Source organism: Melanaphis sacchari, unplaced genomic scaffold (assembly GCF_002803265.2).
Source record: "Melanaphis sacchari strain LSU unplaced genomic scaffold, SCAv2.0 Contig76_pilon_pilon, whole genome shotgun sequence".
In the NCBI taxonomy this organism is placed as follows: Eukaryota; Metazoa; Arthropoda; class Insecta; order Hemiptera; family Aphididae; genus Melanaphis; species Melanaphis sacchari.
The window spans coordinates 873,234-899,999 of record NW_020271544.1 but is presented as its reverse complement, the minus strand read 5'-3'; the positions used below and the strand labels follow the sequence as shown (position 1 = coordinate 899,999).

Here is a 26,766-nt window from a genome sequence, read left to right as displayed (position 1 = left end):
ATAATATGTCCTTAGTCACAAAAATATATGCATACTAGTTTATGTTTTCTATACAAGTTATTTTTAGCAGTAAACTAATATAACTTGTAATATTTTAGTTAGAATTTAGTGTATTTACTAAGATTTTTTTTATGAATTATATATTAATTGCATATTGCTATCAGTGTTCATAACTACTCTTAGTCTTAAAGATTTGCATTATCTATACGAATAATATAATTTATAGTTATATTGTTTGATGTATTCAATACATAAGTTATTGTAAGATTTGTTAAGTTCTGTTTAGTTTGAAAACCTTATGTCGTATATTAATTATGTGTTCAAAACACGGTTATAAGACTTATGTTTTTTCCCCTTAGAAAACATTTTTTTTTTTATCATCCAGGTATTTCATATCAGCCTTTGATTACTATATGACATTAATACAAATTTTAAGGATAAAATAGATTATTGTTATTTTTAATAGTTCATGCAGGTCTAATTTTTAGTTGTTGTGTTCATTTACTATAGTGCTAAGTTAATTACCTTGAATATTTTTATAATATATAAATAATTGAATTGATAAAAAAATTTGTTTTTATTTAACACATGCAAGAATATACAACACCTAATTAACTAGTTAACCAAGTCTTATGTAGCATAATATAAAATGTTATACTCAATTATTAGATAATAAATAGAAATCTTTATTTTTTTATTATCTGTAAACAGTATAAACAAATATATATAGTAAGTCTAATCTCATTAGTTTTTATTTAAATATAATTTAATAAAATATTACAATTGATTACCAACAATAATTAAAGGGTAACAAACATATTGTTCTCATATAAATAAAATACACGTTGAAAAATAAAATACTATAATTTAAAGGGTAACTAGTTTTAAAATTAATAAATTTAATTTGATATAATTCACATAGTATTGTATAGAACAAAGTTTTATACACTTATAGTATTTGGCAACTTAATTTGAGATGGTGTGGATGGTCTAAATGTAACATAAGTATAAAATAGACTACCAATAACACTGATATTGATACCAATGAAATTATTCAATGTGTACACATAGTCACCACCAATAAACATACCCATATAAGTAACAAATATATTTTTAAGACATCCGATAATTGTTGTTGTCAGAGCTGAATTGTATTGAGTACATAACATTATGCTATAATTTAAAATAAAGCCCATTATAGATGAGATGAAAATTTGGATTAAAAATGGTATATGCAACCAATAACTGAACCTGAAATCAAACAAAATGTTAATGATTTGTTTGTTTTTAAATGAAAAATTATATGCAATTTTCTACCTGTATACTTTGTCTAGATCACCCGAAAAATACAGCAATATTAAAGCGGGCGGTATCATGAACAAAGATGAATAATACATAAGTCCATATTTGCCCATTTCTTTTTTGGAGTTCAATTTTTTCTTTGTAAATACTCCATTTGCGGCAGTCAGGAAATCATTAAACAGTACAAACATGTATCCATTTAAATTGAATCCCAAGTCGTTACTTGCTGCTATAATTGCACCAGATACCATCATGCCAACCGATATCTTGACAGAAAACTTGGGCCTAATGTTGAGCAAATAGTATTCACCCAACATGGTTATCAGTATGGAGAAACGTCTTAACATGGTGAACATTGGCAAGCTTAATTCTTTGGTTCCACCTAAACCAAACTCCATATTACCTAAATATATCAAAGGCATTGGAAATGTATCTTTAAATGTGTGTCTATTTAAATCTGGAAATTTCAGTTTTCCAAGACTCTTGGCTATAAACAGTACAAAAATTGTCATAAACATTTGGCAAATGGCTAGAAACTGGAAGGACGGAAATCCATAACTGGTAAGTACAGATTTATTTACTACAGTGATCAACATAGATGCAGCGGCATAGAAGAGAGCTGTACTAATTTTTGAAAATGACGTGATAATTGATGAGTCTTCAACTAGAGTTTCTTCATCCTTGGTGTTTGTGCCTACCATTTTTAGTCGTCTACACGTCCTGACTGGCTATCACATGTTAACAATACACTATGGAAAACAAAAAAATGATAAACTGAGTATTAATTGGAATATTCATCTTTTAAGTAAATATACTGTAGGAATATAAATGTATATATATATATATATATAGGTATTAATGCTATATTTTGATTTTACCTTAATTGGTAGTTTAGATACTGTTTGCATCGTGAAACAAAAATCAAAATCGTTTATAAAAGCCATATGATGATTTCGTAAGTCCACTGAACAAAATGAAGATGTTCTATCTTCATTTTCTATGGTCACCTATGATGTTATTTGTACAAGTGGTATCCTGACACTTCAAAATTATAGTGTTATCGTGGTGTTCATGATTATCGAGTAAATTTTAATGTTTTCGTCTAATAAACTCGATCACCAGAAACTGTTAATCGAGAGGAAAATAGGAAATGAGCTGAATAATGGACAATAGACATTTTAATTTTTAATTCAGTTATTTTAACTTACATTTTCTGAACTGTAACAGTGTAACGATATAGTAAAATTACTAAAATTGTATTATGAATATTATGATAGGTCATATAGATAACTGATAACTTATCTTCAACCGGACAGGTGCACCAATATGTTTATAATGTTTATATGCTTATGAACTAATATGAAGCAAAAAGATTTAAAAAACCTTTTTAGATATAAAAAATGTGCCGTCATGATTTGTAACTACGTCTTCTTGTAGCCGCTGTACATAATATACAATATACATAATACATAGTGTAATATATATACTTAAATGAATGTATGTAATATTTATAATCTATAATCTATAGACACCAAATTTTGCACACACATTACTTGAAATTTGAATCAATTGAATCGTTGATTCTAACGAAGATTTATCTTTGCTTCCTTTTTAAACCCGTATGAATTGCTATAGGGCTGAAGCATTAAAAGCTCGTGTATAAATTATGTTTTAACTCGCGAAAATCATCAATGTCCATATGCTTGTGGCTTTTAAGGTCAAAGCCTACTCGATCTAATTTGACGAACATTTCAAAGGTTGTTTTCGAGATATCAAGAAAGACTAGAGCAGTAGTATTCAATCATTTGCTGCGACACAAATCTCAAATCTATCGTGATAATATATGGTTTTATATTTATAGACTTAAAGAGTAGTTCTATAAAAACAAACATACTCATTAATTCAAAAAATTTTTAGTTTGAACCATGTTAGAAAAGTGATCAAGAACTAAATTCAATTCACCACAAAAGGATTGCCCATCTCGACCTTATTATTCTACAAACATTGGTATGGCGTTGTCGATTTTCTGTAAACCAAGGTACCTAACTACTTGAACAAAAACCGAGATATAGGTACTGATATTATAGTGCCATGGTTTATACTTGTTAATTTTTTTTTTCGATAGTGAAATTTGGTTATTAGATAGTATTTTATATCATATACAATATGTTTCCATATAAGTACTGAATCTAAGAAAAAAAGACAAAGTGAAAAACTTCAAATGTTTTTGTACCTACTTACAAGGCACAATTTAATTTTCTTATGTAGGTACCTACCTTAAAAACAATAATTTTCGTTGAATTTACTGATTTCTGATATAGATACTAATATACTATTCGGTGTAAACGAGTTAATATGGAAGTTCAATAATTAAAAAGTTATTAAAAACTATATTTCATTTTACATAATACCCATCTCTCCACTTCCTCCTAAAATTGTTTTCAGTATACCTACAAACACGTTTAGAAACAATTAGTGTTTTATAGTTTTTATACTATTATAGGTTCTATATAAACATTAAAAAAAAATATATATATATAGGAAGGTAGGTATTGCATTTTGTACTATAATTTATAGCCAATGATAATATAATATAATAGCATTAATATTTATACAGATTGTATTTCATTTTCATAGGACATGGGAAAACTTACAATAAAAATATCCTTTTGATAATTCTACTTGGATAATTATTTGGAGTAGAAAACTGCGGTTACCTGTTGACAATATTGGCAATATGCCTGATGGCTGATACCACCATAATAATAGGTACCTAATTAATATCTAAATTAAAAGTAATAGAAAAGGTTGGCGACGATTTTTAAAAATTGTGTCCATTAAAAAAAATTGTTTTGGTAAATAATGATAAAATATCACGTTAAAATATGCTTTCAAACAAATAATAACTTTTATCTAAAATTAATTTTTCTGTAATGTATAGAGGTACGATTTAAACATTTATTTCATATTAGCACCTATATTGTATGATATACATCTATAATAAATACACAACACCAAATCTAGATTTTATTTTAACGAATGATAAATTTTAATACTATTGTAATCAAGATGAGAATCAATAATGAGTACAACGAAAGTAATTCAGTTAATTTTTGATATATTAACGATTAATAACAAAACAACTAACAAATATATAATTATTTAGAAACATACGTAGTTGAATGGTTCGAGTTGTACAAGAAAAGCATTCAAAATTTTAAAGCATTTTATTTTAATGGCACTTACCCATACAGATCGTTTTCACCGAAAGTTGTCGAATTTATATTTAATCTTGCTGATGAATTTGGTATGGATAACACTGTCAAGTATAAATGTGTGGAATTATATGATAGGTAATAAAAATATGATTTAATTTTAATAACATTTTAATTATTTACCTAAATGAAATTTTTAGATTTTTATCTGAATATTTCATTTACAAACACAACCAAATCTATTGTAATCATTCTAATAAATGGCTAGAAGTTTTAAAGCTATGTAAGAAACAATCCTATCTACGAATTATGTCGTGCATGCAATTGCTGTCCAAGTATACTAAACAATCTTTGGTAATTTATGTATAACAGTCGACATCCATATTTATAGTTTAAATATTTACTCTCAAATTTATGCTGAAGGACTATAATTTATTAAATAAATAAATATGAATTTAACAATTATATTGAAAGTTATGATAATTGGTAGGTTTTTACATTTTAATAAAAATTATCATGTTTATGCAGAGTCTTAAATTAAAAGATATCAAAGCTATACTACAGCGAACTGGGCATATATATACAAAAAAAAAATATTCGTTATTCAGAAGCTGAAGTCTTTCGCATAGTTGGTTATAAGGTTGAATTTTAAAATTATATTATAATGAAAATAAAACTTCATTTATTATAACAATATTATATTGATTTAGTTGAATGAACCATCAATATTTATGTTGGTCGAATATTTTATTGATGTGATCCCATTCATTACTACAGATAGTCTGTATTCTACATGCTTATTGCTAACAGATTTTGTTTATATTTATCAACAAGAGCTCTATGATCGACTTCAATATCAAAATACAAGTTATAGAATTTATACTTACAATGAAAAGTAAATAAGAACACATGACTTTAAAGTTTTATTATTAACTATTAAAATATTTAATTGTATGAAATAAAATAAACTATTGATACTTGCTTCTTTATTATTAGATTAGAATTACTTGATATTGAGTATGACAAAATAACTACAGCAGCAGCTATTGTTGTCACAGCTTTTTATATGTTGAATTCAACTGATAAAACAAATGAAGAAATATGTTTGTATCTATCAACTTTATGTGAAAAGTCAATTGACTATTTATTAACAATTTCAACTATTCTAATTTCAATCATCAACTCAATTAGCACAGAATTATAATTTAAAATAAACAATAAAGTGCAAGTGTATTTATTAAATGTTTTTTTAATAAGTATCTAAATCATAATTAATATATATATTACCCATTTCATTTATTATATAATGAATGGTTTTTTAAATTACAATATTTAATATTTTTACATTGTTTGATTATAAAACACAAATTAATAATGAATATACATTACCTGTTACATACAGTTATAAATTATTATATTAAAAAAATATTTTGAAATTTATGTTTATATTTTATTAAATAAATTACCATATTAATAATTATATTACTTATACTTGAATAATTTCAAGATAATTTAAAATATTATAAAATAAATTTACAAGTGGTTTTTTTTTTTTTATTTAAATTATTATGTTATTATAATTTGTTATTTGACTTCCTATAGTCTAATTTAGGTTGTATAAAAATTAATTATAAACACAATTTTCTCATCAAAATAAGCAATTTAACTTTTACTCGGTATTATTAAGATAAATAAAATTCTTTAAATATCATTTTTTTTTTTTTTTTAATGTGAACACAAATCATTTTTTATTTATTCTGTGTTAAAACTAAACAATCATTATAAATGTTAATAGACATTAGATAACATAATAAATTACATGCTAAATCATATCTAACAGTCACATTTGTTCCTAAGTATTATAATTTATATATTCATTACATTAAATGTACACAATAGTAAATTAGGTTAAACAAAAATATAAATAGTTAACATTAAATTAATATGGGTTCTCGTATAGTATTTCTTCATTAGATTTAAGTTTTCTAGAATAACACAAACCCAATTTATTCATTACTTTTTCTGTAGCTTCGAGAACCTATACACACAAATAAATATACTTTAATAATCAATATATAAATACATGTTAATTAAAATTGTAGTTAATAAATATAATGCAAATAGAATGTTTAATATTGTACTAAATTATAACAATTTTATTAATATTATTTTAAATATTTTTACACACTATTAACATTATTAATCAAGTATTTACATAAATATATTTATTACTAATATTGTTAATTTATTAAATATATTGTTCAGATTTAAAGTTAATTATTAATTTTTAGCTTTTAATAACATAAATAAACAATTTTTTTGTAATTGTTTTATTTTTTTTGTATTTTTAAAAATCGGAAAATATCTTTAAAATAAATAAGTAAACATAAAAATTATCGATGTTATAAATAAAATTAGATTATTTTTTGTTTTAGTTATCATCTGTGATCGGAAACATAATCGTTAATTTTTTTTAAATTTCAACAAAATTAAAAAAAAACTAAACACAGATAAATTTTTTAAAAAAAAAATTATTAATTAAACAGAAATATATGCTGAAGAAAAATGTATAAAAATAAATATTCAAATATAATATGATATAAAATTTTTCACATATCCTTTAAAGTTAATACGATTAATTTTAATCTAATTAAAAGAAATATGTAAAAATATGAAATTGTAATAGTTGCATAAAGAATTGCTCTTTGTTTAAAAGTATTCATACACATTACACATAATATATAATTACTTCATCGAGTTGTTCCTTAGACAAAGCAGCTGACATACAAAAACGAATTCTCCCTTCAAGTAATGGAGTAGCTGGAAAACCAACACCAACCGTAGCTATATTAAATTTATTGAACTCTCTAACTGTTGCTCTAAAACAAATAAAAATTGGTGTACAATTATTTATGAAACATGTTAACATTTTGTCAAAAATGACAGTATTATTATACTTACCCAACTTTGGCTATCATATATACCAACATAGGAATAACAGGAGAATCATCATTTCCATATACTACACAACCTAAAGCTTGAAGTTTCCTTCGAAAATATCTGACATTACTTGCAAGTTGGATAATCCGTTTTCTACCTTCTTCTCCATGTTTTTTCCCCATTATCATTGACATAGATGTTATAACTATTTGAGCTACAGGTGGAGCCATAGAAGTAGCGTAACATGAAGCATGACTATTAACTCTCAAATAGTCAATTAAAACCTTTAATAGTCATCAGGACAGTAATTTAATTTAATGTGAACATCAAATATTAATGTAAATAAAAATCACATTAATTATAATATTTTATATATACTTTACTGCCAGCTATATACCCTCCAGCTGAACCAAATGATTTACTAAATGTGCCCATTAATATATCAACATCTTTTGGATTACAGTTAAAATAATCAAATATACCTCGACCATTTGGTCCTAAGGCTCCAACACTATGAGCTTCATCAACATATAAATAAATCTATAATGTATTTTTATTATTATTTCTATTAGAAATTTATAATATAAATAAAATATATTGAATAATTATTGAGATAATTGATAAATACTTGGTATTTTTTTTTAATGGCAATTATATCTGGAAGGTTTGTAATCGATCCTTCCATGCTAAAAATGCCTTCAGTAACAATAAATATTTTTTCCCAAGGTTTTTGGGTTTTCGGTTGACCAGAAACAATATTTTCACGTACTAATTGTTCTAAATTTTTAACATCTAAAAAAAAAATATTTATTATTATTTATAATATAGTTATTAGCAATAAAAATCTTTATAATTTATAAATGTTTTGTTAAGTTTTATAATTTTCATTACTTAGAACTGTTTGAAACATCTTAGGCAGTTAGATAGGTGCAAATAGAAATTAAATCATAACCTGATAAGTTTTGGTCAAATGTATTAAATAAAATACATTGATGTTTTAAAACTACTAATTTTATAATTTTATAAATATTTAATAAAAAATACCATTATGCTTATATACTATAGATGTAGCTCCTGACAGTCGTATTCCCAAAATAACAGATGCATGATTATATTCATCACTTAGAACTAAGCACTCAGAATTTATGATAGCTGGTAAATTCAGAGCATTAGTGGCAAATCCCATTCCAAACACTATAGCATCTTCAACGCCTAAGAATTCAGCTGTTAGTTGTTCAAGCTCTAAATGAAGATTGTTGGTTCCAAGTTCCTGACGTGAACTACCAACTGCCCAACCGTAGTCCTTTATTATGTCTTTAGTATCTTCTGCACACGGTCCTTTATTTTGAGCAAAACCTAAGTAATTATATGAACCTAAATTCAGAAAAGTAGATTTTGTGTCTAGAAGCCTGAAATATGTTAAATTTTTATTATTTATTCAAACAATAGTATATAATAATAAATATATAATGATAAAAAGTTCTTACTCAAATGACCAACAACTGTCATGAGTTACCCTATCAATGATATTAATTTCTGCACCTGGTACACCACAAACTACTCGATTAAAACAGTCTTTAACTCGTCGAAATACATACCTCAAAAATATGCTATCAAATTTATTGTACAATGGTGGATAGCCCTTAAATTTATTAATGTATAGTAATCATTATAAAATATACTAATAAATTTATTTTTACCTTTCGATTTTTTTCAGTAGCTACTTTGGGAGTAAAAATGATATGATTTATAAGTCCAATGAAAATCAAAAAATAAAATCCTATAGATGACATAATTGATGTATAAAATGGCATTTTCTCGTATGATTCTTTCATACTATTTAAATTGTCATGGATCATTTCCTGAAATAAATTAAATTATACTAAAGGTATCAACAATAAATTTCATGTTCTAAAATAGAGAGTAATAGCTAAGTAGGTACACACATTTTTAATTTTTTCAAAAACATTTAAATTAATTTTTATTATAAAAGCTTATAAAATAAAATATGTGAATTGGTTTCACAATTTATTTTTTCTTGTAAATTATTATAAGTATCTTACCTTCATTTATTTAAATTATTTTATTTTAAAATTATACATAAATGAAATAAAAATAATATGTTATACCTTTTCTAAAGATCCTTTTAAATTTGGATAATTAAGGTATAATTTGTTTAACACTGATGCCATTATGTTTTACCACTGAGTGTATACTTCTTTTTTTTTTTTATTGTCCAAATTAATTGTATGTACTTTAAACAAATAATTTTGGAAATAAAACTGAAAAATATAATGATATAATATTACACATTTTATGCTAGATTCTAATCTAAATTTTTCTAAATTAATTATTTATGAAGAACTTATACCTTTTTATAGTTTTATTCTTATCTTACTCTGTGATTTTATTATCATTTTTAAATTTATGACAGAAATTTAAATCACAATTCAAAATGAAATATGAATTATGAATTATGAACTACGAATATAATTCATGTGGCAATCTGGTATTTTGAACTGTATAGTGTATAGTATATACTAAATCCTATAAAATACCATAAAGTATAAATACTGTAAAAAATAAATTATAGGCGTTATGACAGCTCATTTTCATAGACAGAGTATTGACTATTGAGTAATTAATTACTCTAATACTCAATGATTATTTATTCATTATTACTTATTAACAGTTGACACGAACGTCACGAACATATAATAGTAATCAATAATCATATTATAAGATATAATAGAAATTAAAATAATAGATTATTGACGTGTTTATCAATTTAAGCGAATGTGATAACATTATAATTTAGAATTAAATTCAAAAAAATAACGATTCGTTTAATGCAGGTTAGCCGTATATGAAAAATTTTAAACATATTTTGGCTATATAATTATGGGTAAATAATATGAATGAAGAATAATAAAAGTCCTCATTATTTATGCACAATAGACTTACGATAAATATGATAAAAATATAAAAAATTGTAATTACTAGTTTATTCACCGAGTAGATTTGTTATTAATTATTTTTTAAATATTAAAAATGTACCATTTTACGATTTTTATATTTTGTTTGTGGCCAGTAAAATAATTGTTGACAGTTGTAATCCTGCATAGTGCATTGCAGACTTCGACGAGCTTCAAACTGCTTATTGATTGTCCACTGCTCAGTTATCATATCAGCTGGTATGTCGCATGAACGTACGGTCTTGAGGAGTAGACAATTTTTGATATTTTAATACCAAATTTTACGCAATTTGTCTAGTCTTACTTTTATACCAAAAATTAAATACTTAGTATTAATTCATAGTTCCTTTGTAGATTTATCAATAATTTGCCTAAAAACTGCACACTATCCTATTTAAAAACCAGCTTTAATTGTGCACTATATATCTGACAACAATTATACGATGGAAAATCAGAAACTATTGGATTTAGAAACCGATAAAACAGAAAACGATCAGAAAACTATTTCCTCGGATATTGATGATGGGATGTTGTCTGAAGAGTTAAAACACAAATATGAAAATGCTATTGATGATGACCTTTACAATCTAACTGAGAAAGTAATTAATACTGAAAAACCACCTCCACTTGAAAATACTTATGAAGTAATTGATCAGGAATCTAAAACTGTTCATGACGTCCAGGAAGAAGCTGAAGATTCAAATATATCTGACGAAGAGAAAGATAATTTATTTGAAAATGATCCAGTATGTTATAAAAAAAACGAGGATCTTGGAACTCTTCCACCAATAGAATCCCCAAAAGCAGAAGAACAAGTATCTTCTGAAAAACTTGAATCTATGATAACAAATGTTACTAAAACAGCGATCATTCAGGAAAATGAACCTGTGGATAATGTACAATCCAAAGTAAAAATTTCAGATATTCCAGAAGTCATTCCAAAAGTGTCTACTAAGAAAGATTCTGATGAAGGGGATGTATGTGACATAAAGATTGGACCTGATGAACTATTTTGTAGAATCGGATTAGGTAAGATTAAGAGATTTTAATACAATTATTGATAATAATTTTGTTTTGGTTTAAAATTTTAAGGAAAAAATAAATTTTTTCGTGGTAGTATTGCTAGCAAAGTGATACATTTGCCCATTTCAATCTTTTCATCAAATATTCAGTTTTTAAATTTTGCAAAATCAGATTTTCAAATTATTTAGACAAGTTTAAAAAGATTTGGATAAAGTGAAGTTGATTTTCTTCAATTGTCTTATTTAATATTACACAACAATAATTTAATGTGGCAATTATTTTTAATCTTACTCAAGTTAGGTTGCCATACTTCTACACAAATATATTTTCTAAACAACTTATAAATTGTATATTTTATTTAGGTTTATATACTAATATTTTTATTGATTAGTATATGAGTAACTATAAAACTATTCTGGAAAATTAATAATAATTTTCATTTATTATCTTTGACAGTTATAACTAAAAATATATGAAATAAAATTGTATTTATTATTGTTTTTATAAAATATTTTTATTTTATTTTTTATAACTTATACAAAGAAAATTATTTTACATGCATAACACTTATAATTACTATTACTTGAGCACAGGGGGAGGCAAAATAAAAAAAATCTCAAATTTAAGCTAAATAAGGTGTAATGTTATTTCAACATATAAATATTAATATAATATAATATAATTATATGTTATTTTCTATATAATTAATATTTAAATTTTTTTATTGTTGTAATTATAACTAATTAAAATAAATTCTAATAAATAAGTTTAGGGAAAAAATAGAAAATAAAATTTGATCAAATGTATTATTCAATATCAGTAAATACGTACTAGATACATCTCCATTTGATTAATGAATTAAACAATTTATTTTATAATTTCAAGTTAGATATTAATATTATGATGATATTTACTAAAATATAAGTTAATATCATTTTCCTTAGGGATTAAGTGTCCCCATCTTGTGTTCTCCCCTCCCCCAACTATTGACCATGCCTCAGTAAAACCATCAAACCGTAAATTACATAAGTATCAACATTAAAAATACAATACATTGTGATAAATGAAAATCATTATGAATTCTGTTTCCATATTGTATGAATTATAATCATATGGATTATAATTTATGTTGAAATGGAATTTAGTATAAAAAATTTTATATTTAGTTTTATTTTGTTATTAATATATTATTTATTATTGATACAAGGATATCTGATGATTATATAATTGATCGATATTCTTACATGTATTATTAAATATAAGTATGAACTTATTAATTTGAATTTTTTAGAATATTTCAATATTGACCAATAACCTTTAATCTTTTGATCTTTCTATTCTATTATAATGAGTTATTAAATCATAAATTATAGTGTCCCACAAATGACATAAGCATTTGTTTTAAATTAAATATTAATACTACTTTATTACAGTTTATTATTAGACTAAAAAATAAATGTACTATTTTTTTTTTAATGCATGTTTAGTATACTTTTTATAATTTGATTGATTTTGGTTTTTCTAATATTAATATGGTAAATTTGTTACCAGGATTATTGGCAAAATTTTAGTCATTTGGGATTAAAATTTCAAGTCTTTTCTTACTCTACTCATGAATTTATTTATTTTTTAAATTTCTAAGATAGGAACAATGTAAATTTTATTTAGTACTTCATAACCTATATTTTAATAATACTTAGTTTATCAATTTCAGAATAACATTTTCATATATTATATATTTACTAACTACTTAGTTAATAATATTCTAATCTCTAAATAATTATATTATTAAATCAATATTTATATATTATTTACTAATTTCTGTATTTTAGATTTTTTTTTCAAATGTCATAAAATACTCTACATACTGGGCTCTATACTGTACATTTTGTTAAGCAGTTTATATACCGATAGGTAGAAATAATACTTTTATAAATTTGATGAAATTATACTGATAATTAAATCATTAAATAAATAGGTGATTGTTTTAGTTAGATACTTATAACTGCTTAAAAAGTTTTTTTTTAGTTTTACTCTAATACAAATATAATATTGAATTACTTACTGAATTATCAAAATATTTATTTTTATGTCTTTCAAAATAATAAAGTACGATTTTTCAAACCAAGTCACTTATCACGAACACGTATAATACAAAGCTTGGACAAGTCGGTAACTAAAATACAAAAGATCGCTAGGTACTAGTTGACAATTCATATTGCATTGCATAGAATGAAATCATTAATAAATGTTTTGAATATTCAAATAATTTCATGATACCATTATTGACGTTTGACATTTTAATGTTTTGTGAATTTGTATTAGTCTTTAATGTATGGCATGTATCATTAGTTATTATTTCAAAAATAATGTATTTATTTATAATGATTTTTTTTTTTGTACAATCTGCATTAAGAACTTTCATTATAAACATTATTATTATACTTATTCAATATTCATCAATATTGTGTAGTATGTGTTACGGATTTGCGTATGTTTATCGTTAAAAATACATATTTTTAGAAATCGACTACCTACATGATTAAATAGTGTACACATAAAATGCATTTGTTGTTACAATTGACTATTATTTTATTTTAAATATTAAATTTCACTATAGTTTCATGATTTGCGTATTTTTTATAAGAATTATAAACAATTTTTCTCACGATGAAATAAGACTTAGGTCTTAGCTATTAAGCTTATAAGTCACTTAACAGTTAAACTTGTAAATAAAAGAATTCTCAATATATTTTAAATGCTTATATTACTTGCTTCAAAATTTAAATAGGAATCGAAATATCTATATGAGATGTACTGAATAAATTAATTCGTTTTAATGAGTAAAATAGATATTATAAATATTGAATAAAATAATTTTTAATTATAATTATATGTATAGATTATTTTAAACTTGAAATCTATTATGTTGTAAGATAGAAACAATTAATGTTTATCATGTATTCATGTGCCATACCTGCCATGTGGTTATGGTAGAACGTCCTATTAATTTTCTGTTTACATTTTTATTTATTTATATCCATGAACTTCCAACGTGGAAGAATATTATCGATTTTGTAATAACTAATAATAATCTTGACCAGTGTGAATGCATAGTACCTATTGGATATTTAGCACTATTTACCTGTACGGGTGATCTATCTTACGAACGCGTGCAATACACAATATTACAATTTACAATCATTATTCATTGTTCACCGTCGCTTGAAGTATTCCCATATTTATTGTTTAAGAATTAGTTTGTTATAAACTCAAAACTATAAATATTTGACTTGAAACAATTATAAATCTTCAAAACTATTATTTATAATAAATACATTTTTTAATAATTAATTCTTTTGGTTTTTTGTACTTAAAGTGTGTGACTAAATTTATAATTGATAGATTTTTGTTGTTTGAAATATGAATTCTCTTATAGAAAATGAAGACAATATTGACATGGTAGTTCCTGTAAAAAACTTTTTGAATACTATGGTTTGGCTTAGTGAGTAATAATTATTTATGTATTTAAATTATTTTATGTTATTGAATTTTATATCTTAACTAATTGAATTGTTAAAAAAAAAAAAATAATCATAGTATCACAAATTATTTTATTCGTCTATTCATTAGTATAATACGTACATATTATGTAATTTGTACTACAATAATAGGTAGGTCATAATTAAAAGTAACCAGTCTAGATACTTTTAAATTAGATTAAATAACTTGTTTACGTGTAATTGTATACTAGCTATTGCTTGTGCAACGTGTTAGTTATGGTTACAAGAATTGGTTCTAGTTGTAACAAAACACGTGTAAAGTATACAAATGAATCATTTGTAATGTCTATATAGAACTTAAAAATTTATAAAAAATAAATACAACAACTGGTTTAAAGATATTTTTAATTAAAACATATATTTTTTTTTTCAGATAAATGGTTTAACCCTGAAAAATTACCACCAAAAGGTATGTTCTATTATTAATATAGTTATTTTAGATTTATTAAGTTTAAATTATATACAAGTTTTAATCATAATAGTATGATGTTTACAATTTATTTTTTTTAATTGACTATGTTGATTAATGTGAAGCAAAAAAGTAATGCTATGGAAAAAAAAAGAAATAAGTAAAAAGTTGGAAGGTTCCTATATTAATGGGAGTTCGTCCTCGCAGTTTTGTTTTATTTTATAGTACTATTCTATAAGATTTGAATTATTTAAAAAAATGAATATAGAAATCAAAATATATACCTTAAAATGATAACTTATAATATTTTTATATTAACTTCGAAATTTTTTCACTTGACCACCTCGTCTAATAATCCCAATCTAATTATTTTATTCAACGATGGGTTTAACACAGTTATTGTAAGTTAAATTAGTAATTAAAATGTTTTTTAATTTTTCTAATATAGTTAATGTGTATAGTACTTATGTTTCATCTATAAATTATTAGTTATTTTAAAATCATTTTTCGTGTATTATGCATTTACGTTTAATTCAATTTCTCAAAAGTTTCCAAGAATTATTTCATTTTGGCCGTTTATCAATTTATACATTTCTTGGAGTACTATTTATTATTTTTCCAAGCAATTCTAATACATAAATCTAAATTTATTATCGACCTATTAAAAACCACTAATACGCACATATCGTACAGAAGTATAACCGAATAATATTGGCCAGAAAATACTGGGAAGTACGGTTATCTATTTTTATGAATATGCTGATTTATGGGAAATTAGCTCTCTAAACTTCTGCTACCTCTTGAACCTATGACGAGCTTCTGAGGGTTGTTAAAAATGTTTATGAACTCCTTCCATTGTTGGAATACTGAATTCTAAATTTACGACTTACATCCCAGAATTCTTCGTTTATCGGCCTATGAAATACTACTGTATGCGTAGTCGGGTTGGGTTAGGCTTTCAATTGAAGTGAAAACTCGTAGGTTTAACCTTGTCGATGCTCAGTCACCGTGTCGAGTGAACGGTTACGCTAAGTGCGTAGTGTAATATCATTGAAATCGTACGCGACACACGCTTGTCTACCCGAATTATATGGAATATAAATATTATAATATCGTGGCAGCGGCGGTGGTAGACTTATCATAGGATGGCATTTAAAGACTATACAGCACACATAGGAGTACTATAATAATTTATAGGCCACACGAGCAGGCTGCAGCTGCTTCTATTGTCGGCGGCGCCCGCTCCCCGCCCCTGTAAACTCTGCGCCGTCGCATCGGCCAGATATTTTGTCGACGGGTCGTCAGCTGGTTTTTTTTTCTTTTTTTCCCGCCACTTCGTCCTGCCGTTTTACCCCTCGGCGCCGTATCCTGTGGCGAGCTCCCTCGTCCTATTGATCGCGTTTGCCGCCAATAACGTCGTATTATTATTATTATTATCATTATTATCGTACTACAACCGAATGCAGGTTGGTCCGCTCTCCGCCCGTTGGTTTTTATTGCGCCGCAAAGTTCGATAACATTATAGCGCTGTGAGTTTTCTGTACAATAATTCTCGTCATCATCAGTCATCGTCATTATTCCTCGTGTTCGTTCGCCCGTTCGCTTTGAACTGCCACCGTCGTAGTAGAAATCGCCGCCGCCGCCGCCGTCATTCATTGTTACGGCCAACCGCTGCAACAGTCGTCGCTGTCCGTCTATTACAGTATTGCGTGTACTGCCCGGTCTCCGCGATAAAAAAAAAAAAACTTGCTCGTTTTCTAGCTTAACGATATAATTAGATCGTGAGCCGTAAAAATAGATTTGTCGCTGTCGTCATTGTCGTAGGTACGCGAAAACGATTTGTGCGCCCCCCGATGTGTGGTTAACACTAGACCGACGACCGCACTGTGAAAACTCCGTGATTATAACAGTTTTTTTTTGTTGTTGTTTTTTTTTTCATCAACTTTAAGCAAACTTCCGTGTGCGTTTTCATCGATATTAATCTTTTTTTTTTCAAAATAAAGTCACAATGGGTTCCAAGAGGGAGAAACGTAAGTACCCGTTGTATACATGGTAACGCGCGCGCGCGCGCGTAAATAATTGGAGACGCTATGACGCGGTCCTCCAGTTTGCGAGCGAAACGACCGTTTGGTTATATTTTTTTCTTTCCTCCGTAGGCGTTCGTTTTTGATATTATTATGTTGTTTATCACACGGTCGAGAGGGAGTAGCTCTTAGTTGTATTTTTAAGTTTTTTTATTTTATTCATATAAATGTCGGTAATTCATTTTAAACTCCGTTTAAATTGTTGTCGCAATCGTATTTTAACTCTAGTAGTTGAATATTTATCATCAATTCTCATTACAATCGATAAAAATCTGATTCGTTGGTTGTTGCTATTTCGCTAAACACTATTAACGGTACAATTTTTTTTCATTATAATATAACCTTCAGATTTGTCGCCTGTCCAAACGCAATTAATGGAAATAATTTTGTATAGGTACTGGCGTTTACATCGATTTGAATATAATTATATAGTATACTTACCCGGGTTACCGTATGAATGCGAATTATATAAATTGCATTATGGGATATGTACCTATTGGTTACAATTTTTTTTTTTTATCGTGTTCGGTCATCGTTACAAGTTATGTAACTTGTATAAGTTATGATAAAATTGCTTATTAATAAATATTAGGCTATTATAGAGTGATTAATATTATATCAATTTTTATTCCTTAATATTAACTTTTGATATGAGTGGCTTTGAAAAATACGATAATAATGTAGAGTCTGAGACTAGAGTGACAAAAGTTATGTTGTTTTTATGTTATGTCATCAGAAGTCGCAATATAATAGTTGTTAAATTATATATGTAGATCATAAAAAATACTTGTATAAAAACTTTGGATTTCATATTCTTAATTACAAGCATTAAGCATTATCTAGTTCAAATATATGCATAAGCATGACCTTTATTATTACCACATGTTTAGAAATAATGATAGTGTTTTAAAATGTGAGATGTTTTGAACAAGTGGCATTAAATATATTTAAATAATACTATTATACTTATTACTTATACATACGTGATTGATTAATAAGAACCAATTTATATAATTTATATTAATAAATGAATGAATTAAAGAATATTTGATGAACGTTCATAAAAATTGATACGCAGTTGCCAGTTGGTTTCATAACAATATAATATGATAAAATATAATATAGGGTTCAACATTCAACAGGTGTGTTTTTTTAAATTCTTTGATCATCGCTCATAATACAGCAATGAGTAATTCACATTTCACATACACCGAGGTGATCTTCGAGTATAATTCTATGCCGAATGGTTATAATTTGGAAAATATAAGGAGGCAACATGGCGCGGTGACAGATACATTTTAATGACTATTTTATTAGTACTTCATTTCAAGAAAGCAAAATTTAATTTTTATTAAAATTGTTAAACATTAGTTAATGACCCACCACCTTCTTCTTATTACTTACACTGTATCTACTTTATCGGATTGTATTTTCTTCAACTCATTTTCGTGTGTATTTTTGTTATGCAACAGCAATAGTATACTTTTAAAAGTTATAATTATTTATGACTGTAATAACAAATTAGTTACGATAGGCGGACTAACTAATCATTTAATTAAATTGTAGTTAATTTAAAAAATATATCAATAGGAATTATAATAATTATTGAATTTAACTAAATTGTATCTGCTGCCTGATCATTGATGGTCAGTTTATAGTGTTTATACCTAGTTATGTGTATAGTGTAAATTTTGTCACATAGAGTGCGCATAATATATAGGTTTTATCATTTATCACATTATTCTATTTTTAATTTTAGTGTTTACATATATAATATCGTAATTTATTAATCATAGCTTTTACCATTTTGTTTTCTGTGTTCTCTATGAAAAATAAATTATTTATTTTACTTATAATAGGTAATTTTTAGTTGTTTTTTTTTTTTTTAAACCTGAGATTTAATAATAAGTTACATGTAGTTATTACATATTTTTTTTATCATGGTGAAATAAGATTATTAAATTGATGGATACATATTTTTAGACAATATTGTGGTTATGCGATTGTGTTACTTAATTGTTGTCATCAAAATGTTAAACTTTCACCACTTGGAAACGTTTTTCGTATTATAACGAATATTTTATTCTAATATAACACATAATAATAACTTAACATACTCAATGAGAAAGTACATTCGACACCTTCAGAGAATTTACTTTTAATTGATTTGTAGACATTTCAATAGATTTTTAAATGATTATTCCATTATTAATAATAATTTATTATTAATTAATTGTTATCTGGATTCATAAGTAGGTATCTATTAAACTACAATTAATGTTTTTTTTTTAAATTCTACTTGTAAAAACCAAGGAAAACAAATAACCAATATTACTAATATAATCTAATACATAATATACACTATAATTACACAATTTACTGAATAGAATTAATTTTTTAATTTATTAATCTGTTAATCTGTTACAAAACCTTTAATTTTTTTCTGATTATTTACAATAGTACAAGAAATTATTTAGGTTTTAGTGTTTGACCCTCCCTCTCTTCATTACCCACTAGATAGCTAAAAAAAAATTTCATTTCACAAAGTTTTGAGATAACTTATTGCATGTTGATAAGTTACGTGTTTTATTAAATTGATATTATTTGATAACCTAATTTGTCACTTGATTATTTGTCAAAGTTTATCTTAATTTCATTAAAGTATGAATATAATATTACAGTTATATTAAATGGTTTTTATTTAAATAGATTTAGTTTCCTTTTTCATTTTTAATAATTCACAATAGTTTTAGATTATGAATGAAATTTTGAAAGTAATAACTTATCAACTACACATTTTTATCTCTTATTGATCTAGCCACTTTTGTTAATTTCAACTTTCTTGTTTTAAAAGACTTAAAAATCCATTGTTGGTATATTAAGATATTTGAAAAGATAATTTTTTAATTTTTCTCTAACCTAAAATAAAGTGTAACAAAATCGATTAAAGAAATATTACATAACTCTTCTATATGTCAATTGTTCTTCACTATTTTGAAATTTTCTGATATAATAATTTTTATTGCTTCCAAATTTAATATCCTCACATTACACATCTAAACTAACAAGTAAAGATCTATAATAACTCTAATATTAACACTTATTAAAATCAAAATTTTAATCTATTATATTTGAAATACATTTTTTTGCTGTCTCGACTTATTCATGTTTAAATTTGTTTATAAACTAACTCTACATTTATCAGATATATTATGTAATTATTAATTATGTAATATAAAATACGTTTTGAACAGGTAATTTGTTATGTGTTGATGAGCTAGATTTGGTAGCCATATTAATGTTAGCTTGACTCATTCCAGACGATGACCCTAGTTTCTATTTTTAACAATATTTTTAAATGTATATGCATAGAGATGGATATTCATTCAATGGCCATGATTTCTGTGACGAAATTTTTATTAACGTCATATATATATTTACTATATATTGTATGTAGTAGTTGCACTACATAATTTATAACTTCAAAATTATTTTGTCGTATTTTTTTTTTTTTTTAAATAATTAGTCACGTAAATCGTTTAAATAAAGTGTCAATAAAGTATGAACATTTTAAATTATTTAATACAGTGAAGTATATTTGAATTTAAAAAATCAAATTAAATAAACTTAATTGTATTCATTGTTTTTACCTAATTAAAATTGCTTTTAATGTATTTGCATTTTTATTATAGCGGTGTTTAATTTTATGAAATGCAATATGAGTCATTTGTATTTTATTTTTACCCGTCTACTTTTATAAAAAATATTAACGTCCCTGTATGCATCACGTTTAGCTATTGTTTATACCATTTTACAATTACTTTTTCTAATTAAAAATAAAAGAATATTTAAGAATTATTAGATGTGATAAACATGATTTAGTTTAGATGTTTAAAAAATATAAATCATATATTGTGAATTATTTTAAATAAGGAACAATCTACTTCAATTCTCAACTATTTATTCAAAACAGACATGTTCATATATTCATACATATCATTTTTTTTATCATCAAAATATCCAACTGTTTATATTGTAAAAATAATGTAACTTAGTTTTCATTATGTAAATCGGTACATCTTGTTTTAAATGTTAAAAATAATTTAAAAAAATTAACCATTATTGTGTGTATAAAGCTTAGTACCCAATGTGTAACACGTTCTAAAAATTTTCATAAAATAATTTTACGACATAGATCAAATTCAAAATAAAAATTCTACTCTAATTATGTAAGATGTAATGCATATATTATCTTTAGAGTAGTATATCAATTTTGTTTTATTCCTTTTGTCATTTTGCCTTTTGGCCTTGACTGTTATATTTTAATCTGTAACAATACCCCACTGAAATGTAAGACAACACTGAAACTCGTAGTTTATATAATATTTAGTTCAAACTATATTTATGCATAACGTGATCATACGTCCCGCTGTCCCCCAAAAACCTAAAAATGTCCCACTTAAGTTATTTTACGCAAAATTATATAGTTTTATTATTAAAATGTTCGGGTGTCCCGATTTGAAGAAAAATAATAAATTATGGTCACGTTATTTATGCATCAGCATTTAATTTTAAAGAATCTTATTTTTGTGCCGTTTAGAAGACATTTGTGTTCCGTCCATTACATCATTAAATAAAATCTTATATAGGAGCAATTGAAGAACTAAGAACTTTTTAGAGAAGACATTTCTGGACTTAGCTGTTTTAGTTTGTTCTAATACGGAGTAATTATCGTCTTCTTGTTTCGGGAAATTATAAACTCTCCGAGCCTGTAATACTTAGTTTGTACGTTATAAATTATCCCTTAAATTATTATTATATCATTATAATTTAAATTTTTAACAATATGAACATAATAATTTTATAATCAGCTTTTTCTAGTAAGTAGAGTATACAGCTTTGAAATTCTAATTTTCTGATAAATGTTGAATATATAGTATGATTTATGATTATAGATATGCACTTCAAATAACTTAATGTTAATCCGGAAAAGTTACCACCGTCCGTCCCTTGTCATTAAATGTCCGTACAGTGTTTTTTTTTTTTTTTTACAAAAATGATGCCCAAAAAGTGTTAATTATAACTTTTTTGAAACACGAGGTTTGGAGGCTCTGTCGCTGGCTTACACGCTAATAATAACGTAAACAATATAATTACGGTTCAATGTCAAATAGTTTTATTATACACAAAACAACTACGCTGTCGAGTGTCATACAGTTGTTAAATCCCATTATATTATGACCGCGGACGTAAACATTACGTGACGATCATGTCGCTTTTTTTTTATTATCGTAGATAATAGATAAACTCGAAAACCGTATGTATCGTTTCAGACATATTGCGCGTGTCGTGGCCGATTTTTGATTTGAACAATTTTGGTACGCGTCGAAGACTACTTCGTCGTTGTCGTCGACGTCGTTCCAACGTAGTTAACACACCTGTCCTGCACTCCTGCGTGCTGCGAAATTAATCGCAAACCTGTATACAGTAAAATATAACGGTCTCAATAATAATTTATTGTTTATGAAATATTCGGCGGCGGCGGCCGAACGTACTCGGACGCGTGTACCACGTACTGTGGTGTTCATCGTTCATCGTCGTCGTGGCGGACGCGACACGCACATGTGGAACTATTATAGTCGGCGGCGGCAGCAGCAGTTATTGTTGTACGTACGACGTCGACTACGACGACGGCGACGACGATGATGACAACGTAGGTGGGATGACGGAACGTCGGTGGCGGTGCACAGCTGCTGTTGCTGCTGCTGTCACGGACTTGGGTTTTGGTGGGAGGGGGCTGCTGCAACGTGGAATCCGCCGTCTTGCCGTTGTTGCCGCCACTGTGGTGCGTGTCCGCCGCGCTGGGCCTCCGACAAAGATCATCCATAGCCCGTGTACAGTGTGTGTTTTGATCAGACGTGTGCGCTGCTCTCTTGGTGTGTTTTCGGTGTCTTGTCCATAGTGTATTCAGTGTCGTCGTGTACATCGTACGACAGGCTTACAATATCGTTTAATTTTTATTTCCTTTATATTCATAGAGACGAGAAGACGACGTTCGTTGTTTTCCGTCTTCCTTTGTCCCTCAGACGCGGCAACCCCGTTTCGTTTCGCACCGTTTTTTTTCCTACGACGTCCCGACGCAATGGCGCCCAAGAAGTACAACAGCAGGTCAAACAGCAGCTATTCCGCTCCCGCCGCTCCCTTGCCCGACAGGGGACCAGGTATGTGTTCGCGCTTAACGGTGCTCGGGGGACGTGCGTGACGCTCCGCTCGCATATGGTCATCCCTGTCCGAACGCTCGTTTCAGGATTCAGGATTCGTAAGACTCTCGGTGTCATGTTACAAACTCTGCAGCGACGACGAGAAACGTGAAGAAACGTTTCATTCTCTTTAATTTCAATTTCGTTTTCTGGGTGTTTCGGATTTTTTTTTCTTTTCATTTCGGTAACGTGGCCGTTTCAACTTGTTACACATCCGTTGTTTCCACTCCGGTTTTCTCCCCCTCCGACAATCTGAGACTCTGATACGAGTTCGCTTGAGGATCATTATTTGGAGTTCGTGTATGAATCGGTGATTTTTTAGTGTTTACAGTTACGCGGGTAATTGCTCGACCGAAACGCCGTCGTCTCCCGGTCGGTTGTGGTTGGTAGTGGTTCTGGTCCTGATGGTGGTGGTGGCGACGGCGGCGGTGGTGATGTGGAATCGACAAATTTTGTCTACGTTTACGAATCCAAGCCGACCCGTCCAAACCTAACCCACCCACGTCCATATCCAACGTCAAACCAATATTTATCAGATGTTTTCGGTTTTACCCCTTAGTAAAAATCGGGTTGACACTATATTAATTTAATTGTTTTAATGTTGCTTAACTAGTGTGACTTAAATTGTACTGGTTTGACGTTAAAATATAGTAAACTCATTAACAATTTATCCTGGTTTTTACTGTAGTGTTTTCTTAGGCCGTGTATATGTTGGCCATTATTGATCTATTAAAAAATATTTTATATATTAAGTCGATAAATTTAGGTACTTTTAAATGTATTTTCCTCAGTATAAGTGACTGATAATATTGTTAAAGGTCTAAATTCAAAAATTGACCTATTTAAAATTCAATGTTGTTTATTTTAAATTTTTTTTCTCTGTACTACTTGGTAAAGTTGCGGATGTTGTATGAAAACGTCAGTATAGCAGACAAGCATGCCTAAAGTAGGGTAAAAATTATGAACGAAGCTATGCTTTGTACTGTATTTCATAGAACATTCAATAATGGAAATCAAAAGCGCTTGTTATATGACCGTGTTAAATTTGTAAATCTGATTATAATATGAATAGGTACTCTTAAATTATATTTCATAATATGTATATTTTGAAGATTTAAAATTGTTTTCCAAATAAAAACAAAATTATATGTATTGTTAATTTAGGGCATTTAATGTTTATACAGTAGGTAGAGATGTCACAATCGACTGAAACAAATGATACAATATAATACCTATGTTATTATGTGGATGTTATCATTTTATAAATTATCATGTAGAGATAGTCACTATACCTATTATAGTGAATAATTTCAAACTATTTTAAAAACATTAATATTATCTATGTATTATAATAATGTATTAATTATTAATTTTGAATTTATTTACAGTTGAAGCTTTGGTATATTGGAGAGATCCTGTATCTTCAGGCATTGTTTTTGGTGCAACGTTAATTGTATTGCTGTCATTTGCATATATGTCGTTGATTAGTGTAGTCGCTTATCTGGCTATGTTCATTCAATCTGGATGCATTCTTTTACGTCTATACAAAACCGCCCTACAAACGGTCAATAAAACTAATGAAAGTCATCCATTCCAGTGAGTTATCTATTCTTAAAACTGATCTATAATAATTATCATAAATTGTATTATATTTATTTGATTATATTTTGTAGAGAATATCTTGACTTGGACATCAGGCTACCACAAGAAAAAGCTGAAGAACTGAGCAAATTAGCTGTTGTACACATTAATGCTGTATTGGTTGAAGTTCGTCGTTTGTTACTAGCTGAAGACTTGGTTGATTCAGCCAAATTTTTTGGTATTCTCTGGGTGTTGACATACGTTGGCGCCTTGTTCAACGGTCTTACACTCATAATTATTGGTACTTATAGTTTTATTTACATATATATATATATTATATAGATAAATTATTAAATTTTTTTTTTTTCAGGATTTATTGCTCTGTTTACATTGCCCAAAGTTTATGAGAACAATAAGACTCAAATTGATCAAAATATTGAAGTAGTTAGAAGCAAGATTGCTGAATTGACTAACAAGTGAGTTTTTTTTGATTATTAAATTAAATTTTATATTAATTTTTTGAAATTATACATAATATTGTATGTATAAAGCACTAAAGTATGAAGTGTACATCTGTATTGTCCCCATTTCAGAAATGTGTAATTCAGTACAATGTATTTAATTTTATTGATCTTAAATATTAACATATCAACTATATAGTTTATTATCAAGACCATCTATGTTCTTCTTTTATTGGCTTTTATCAATGTATTAATTTTAAGAAAAGAGACTGAAAAACTCGTTTTAAAATCAAAATTTTATATTAATTTCCCTCTATCTAAAATTAAAAAAAAAAAACCTGAAAAGAATACAGATGAAATAAATGCTGCTATACATACATTTTGTATATTTTTAAGATAAGAAGTATGAGTGTTTTAATTGCAGTAATTGATATTGTTTTTTAATTATTGCAGAGTTCGAGCTGCTATTCCAATCGGAAAAAAGAATCCAGAGACAAAGAAGAAGGAATAAACTCTCTTATTTGTTTTCCTATTAAAGTCCATCAATATTCTTGTGGTCAATAATAAAAATTTTAGGCCAACATTTTTTTTTTTTAATATATATTTATATATATATAATGTAATTTAGACCATGTCGTCCCAGTAAAGTTATACATTTATACTATCATTAAAATACTCATTGCTCCCGTTTTTAAATAATTTATATTATATCACGGGAAAATATGTGTAGAACGTCTTTTGACATAACTATTTTCACCACAATGTAATTGTGTAAAGGTTTGTGAATTATTTCATTTTTATTTTCAGCCTGGTTCAGCTTTTGCTCATTTTATTATTCTGCCCCTCCTTAAATTTTACCTACATTTTTATTCCTCTTGCTATATATTATAATATAGCAAAGCAAGCTAGCTTAACTTTAAACAATGCTATTTGTTTGTGTATACTTATAATAT

The 26,766-nt window shown here is 26.7% G+C and overlaps 3 protein-coding genes and 1 pseudogene across 7 annotated transcripts; 2 read left to right on the top strand and 2 right to left on the bottom strand.

Moving 5' to 3' along the window:
- Positions 1 to 805: 805 nt before the first annotated feature.
- Positions 806 to 5,477, bottom strand: LOC112601253 (UDP-sugar transporter UST74c-like). Of its 2 annotated transcripts, XM_025348754.1 has the most exons (4): positions 5,405 to 5,477; positions 4,549 to 4,621; positions 1,318 to 2,051; positions 806 to 1,251 (listed from the first exon to the last, which is right to left on the bottom strand). In XM_025348754.1, exons 3-4 carry the CDS (start codon positions 2,001 to 2,003, stop codon positions 942 to 944), a joined length of 996 nt encoding a protein of 331 aa, XP_025204539.1. In that variant the 5' UTR covers positions 2,004 to 2,051; positions 4,549 to 4,621; positions 5,405 to 5,477; the 3' UTR covers positions 806 to 941. The 2 variants fall into 2 exon arrangements, with proteins under 2 accessions (XP_025204539.1, XP_025204538.1); XM_025348753.1 differs by lacking the exons at positions 4,549 to 4,621; positions 5,405 to 5,477 and adding an exon at positions 2,181 to 2,793 and having other exon boundaries at positions 808 to 1,251.
- Positions 4,342 to 5,721, top strand: LOC112601215 (annotated as a pseudogene).
- Positions 5,722 to 6,279: 558 nt separating this feature from the next.
- On the bottom strand, positions 6,280 to 13,718 carry LOC112601255 (serine palmitoyltransferase 2). The gene is made up of 10 exons (XM_025348758.1): positions 13,521 to 13,718; positions 9,587 to 9,739; positions 9,158 to 9,319; positions 8,945 to 9,099; positions 8,502 to 8,866; positions 8,086 to 8,249; positions 7,836 to 7,997; positions 7,479 to 7,741; positions 7,267 to 7,396; positions 6,280 to 6,555 (listed from the first exon to the last, which is right to left on the bottom strand). Exons 2-10 carry the CDS (start codon positions 9,647 to 9,649, stop codon positions 6,457 to 6,459), a joined length of 1,563 nt encoding a protein of 520 aa, XP_025204543.1. The 5' UTR covers positions 9,650 to 9,739; positions 13,521 to 13,718; the 3' UTR covers positions 6,280 to 6,456.
- Positions 10,613 to 26,396, top strand: LOC112601256 (reticulon-1-A). Of its 4 annotated transcripts, none has more exons than XM_025348759.1 (6): positions 10,613 to 11,461; positions 15,392 to 15,427; positions 25,160 to 25,367; positions 25,445 to 25,653; positions 25,723 to 25,828; positions 26,267 to 26,396. In XM_025348759.1, the coding sequence occupies exons 1-6, from the start codon at positions 10,876 to 10,878 to the stop codon at positions 26,322 to 26,324; spliced, it is 1,203 nt and encodes a 400-aa protein (XP_025204544.1). In that variant the 5' UTR covers positions 10,613 to 10,875; the 3' UTR covers positions 26,325 to 26,396. The 4 variants fall into 4 exon arrangements, with proteins under 4 accessions (XP_025204544.1, XP_025204545.1, XP_025204547.1 ...); XM_025348760.1 differs by lacking the exon at positions 10,613 to 11,461 and adding an exon at positions 14,864 to 14,960; XM_025348762.1 differs by lacking the exons at positions 10,613 to 11,461; positions 15,392 to 15,427 and adding an exon at positions 16,878 to 17,457.
- The last annotated feature ends 370 nt before the right edge of the window (positions 26,397 to 26,766 follow it).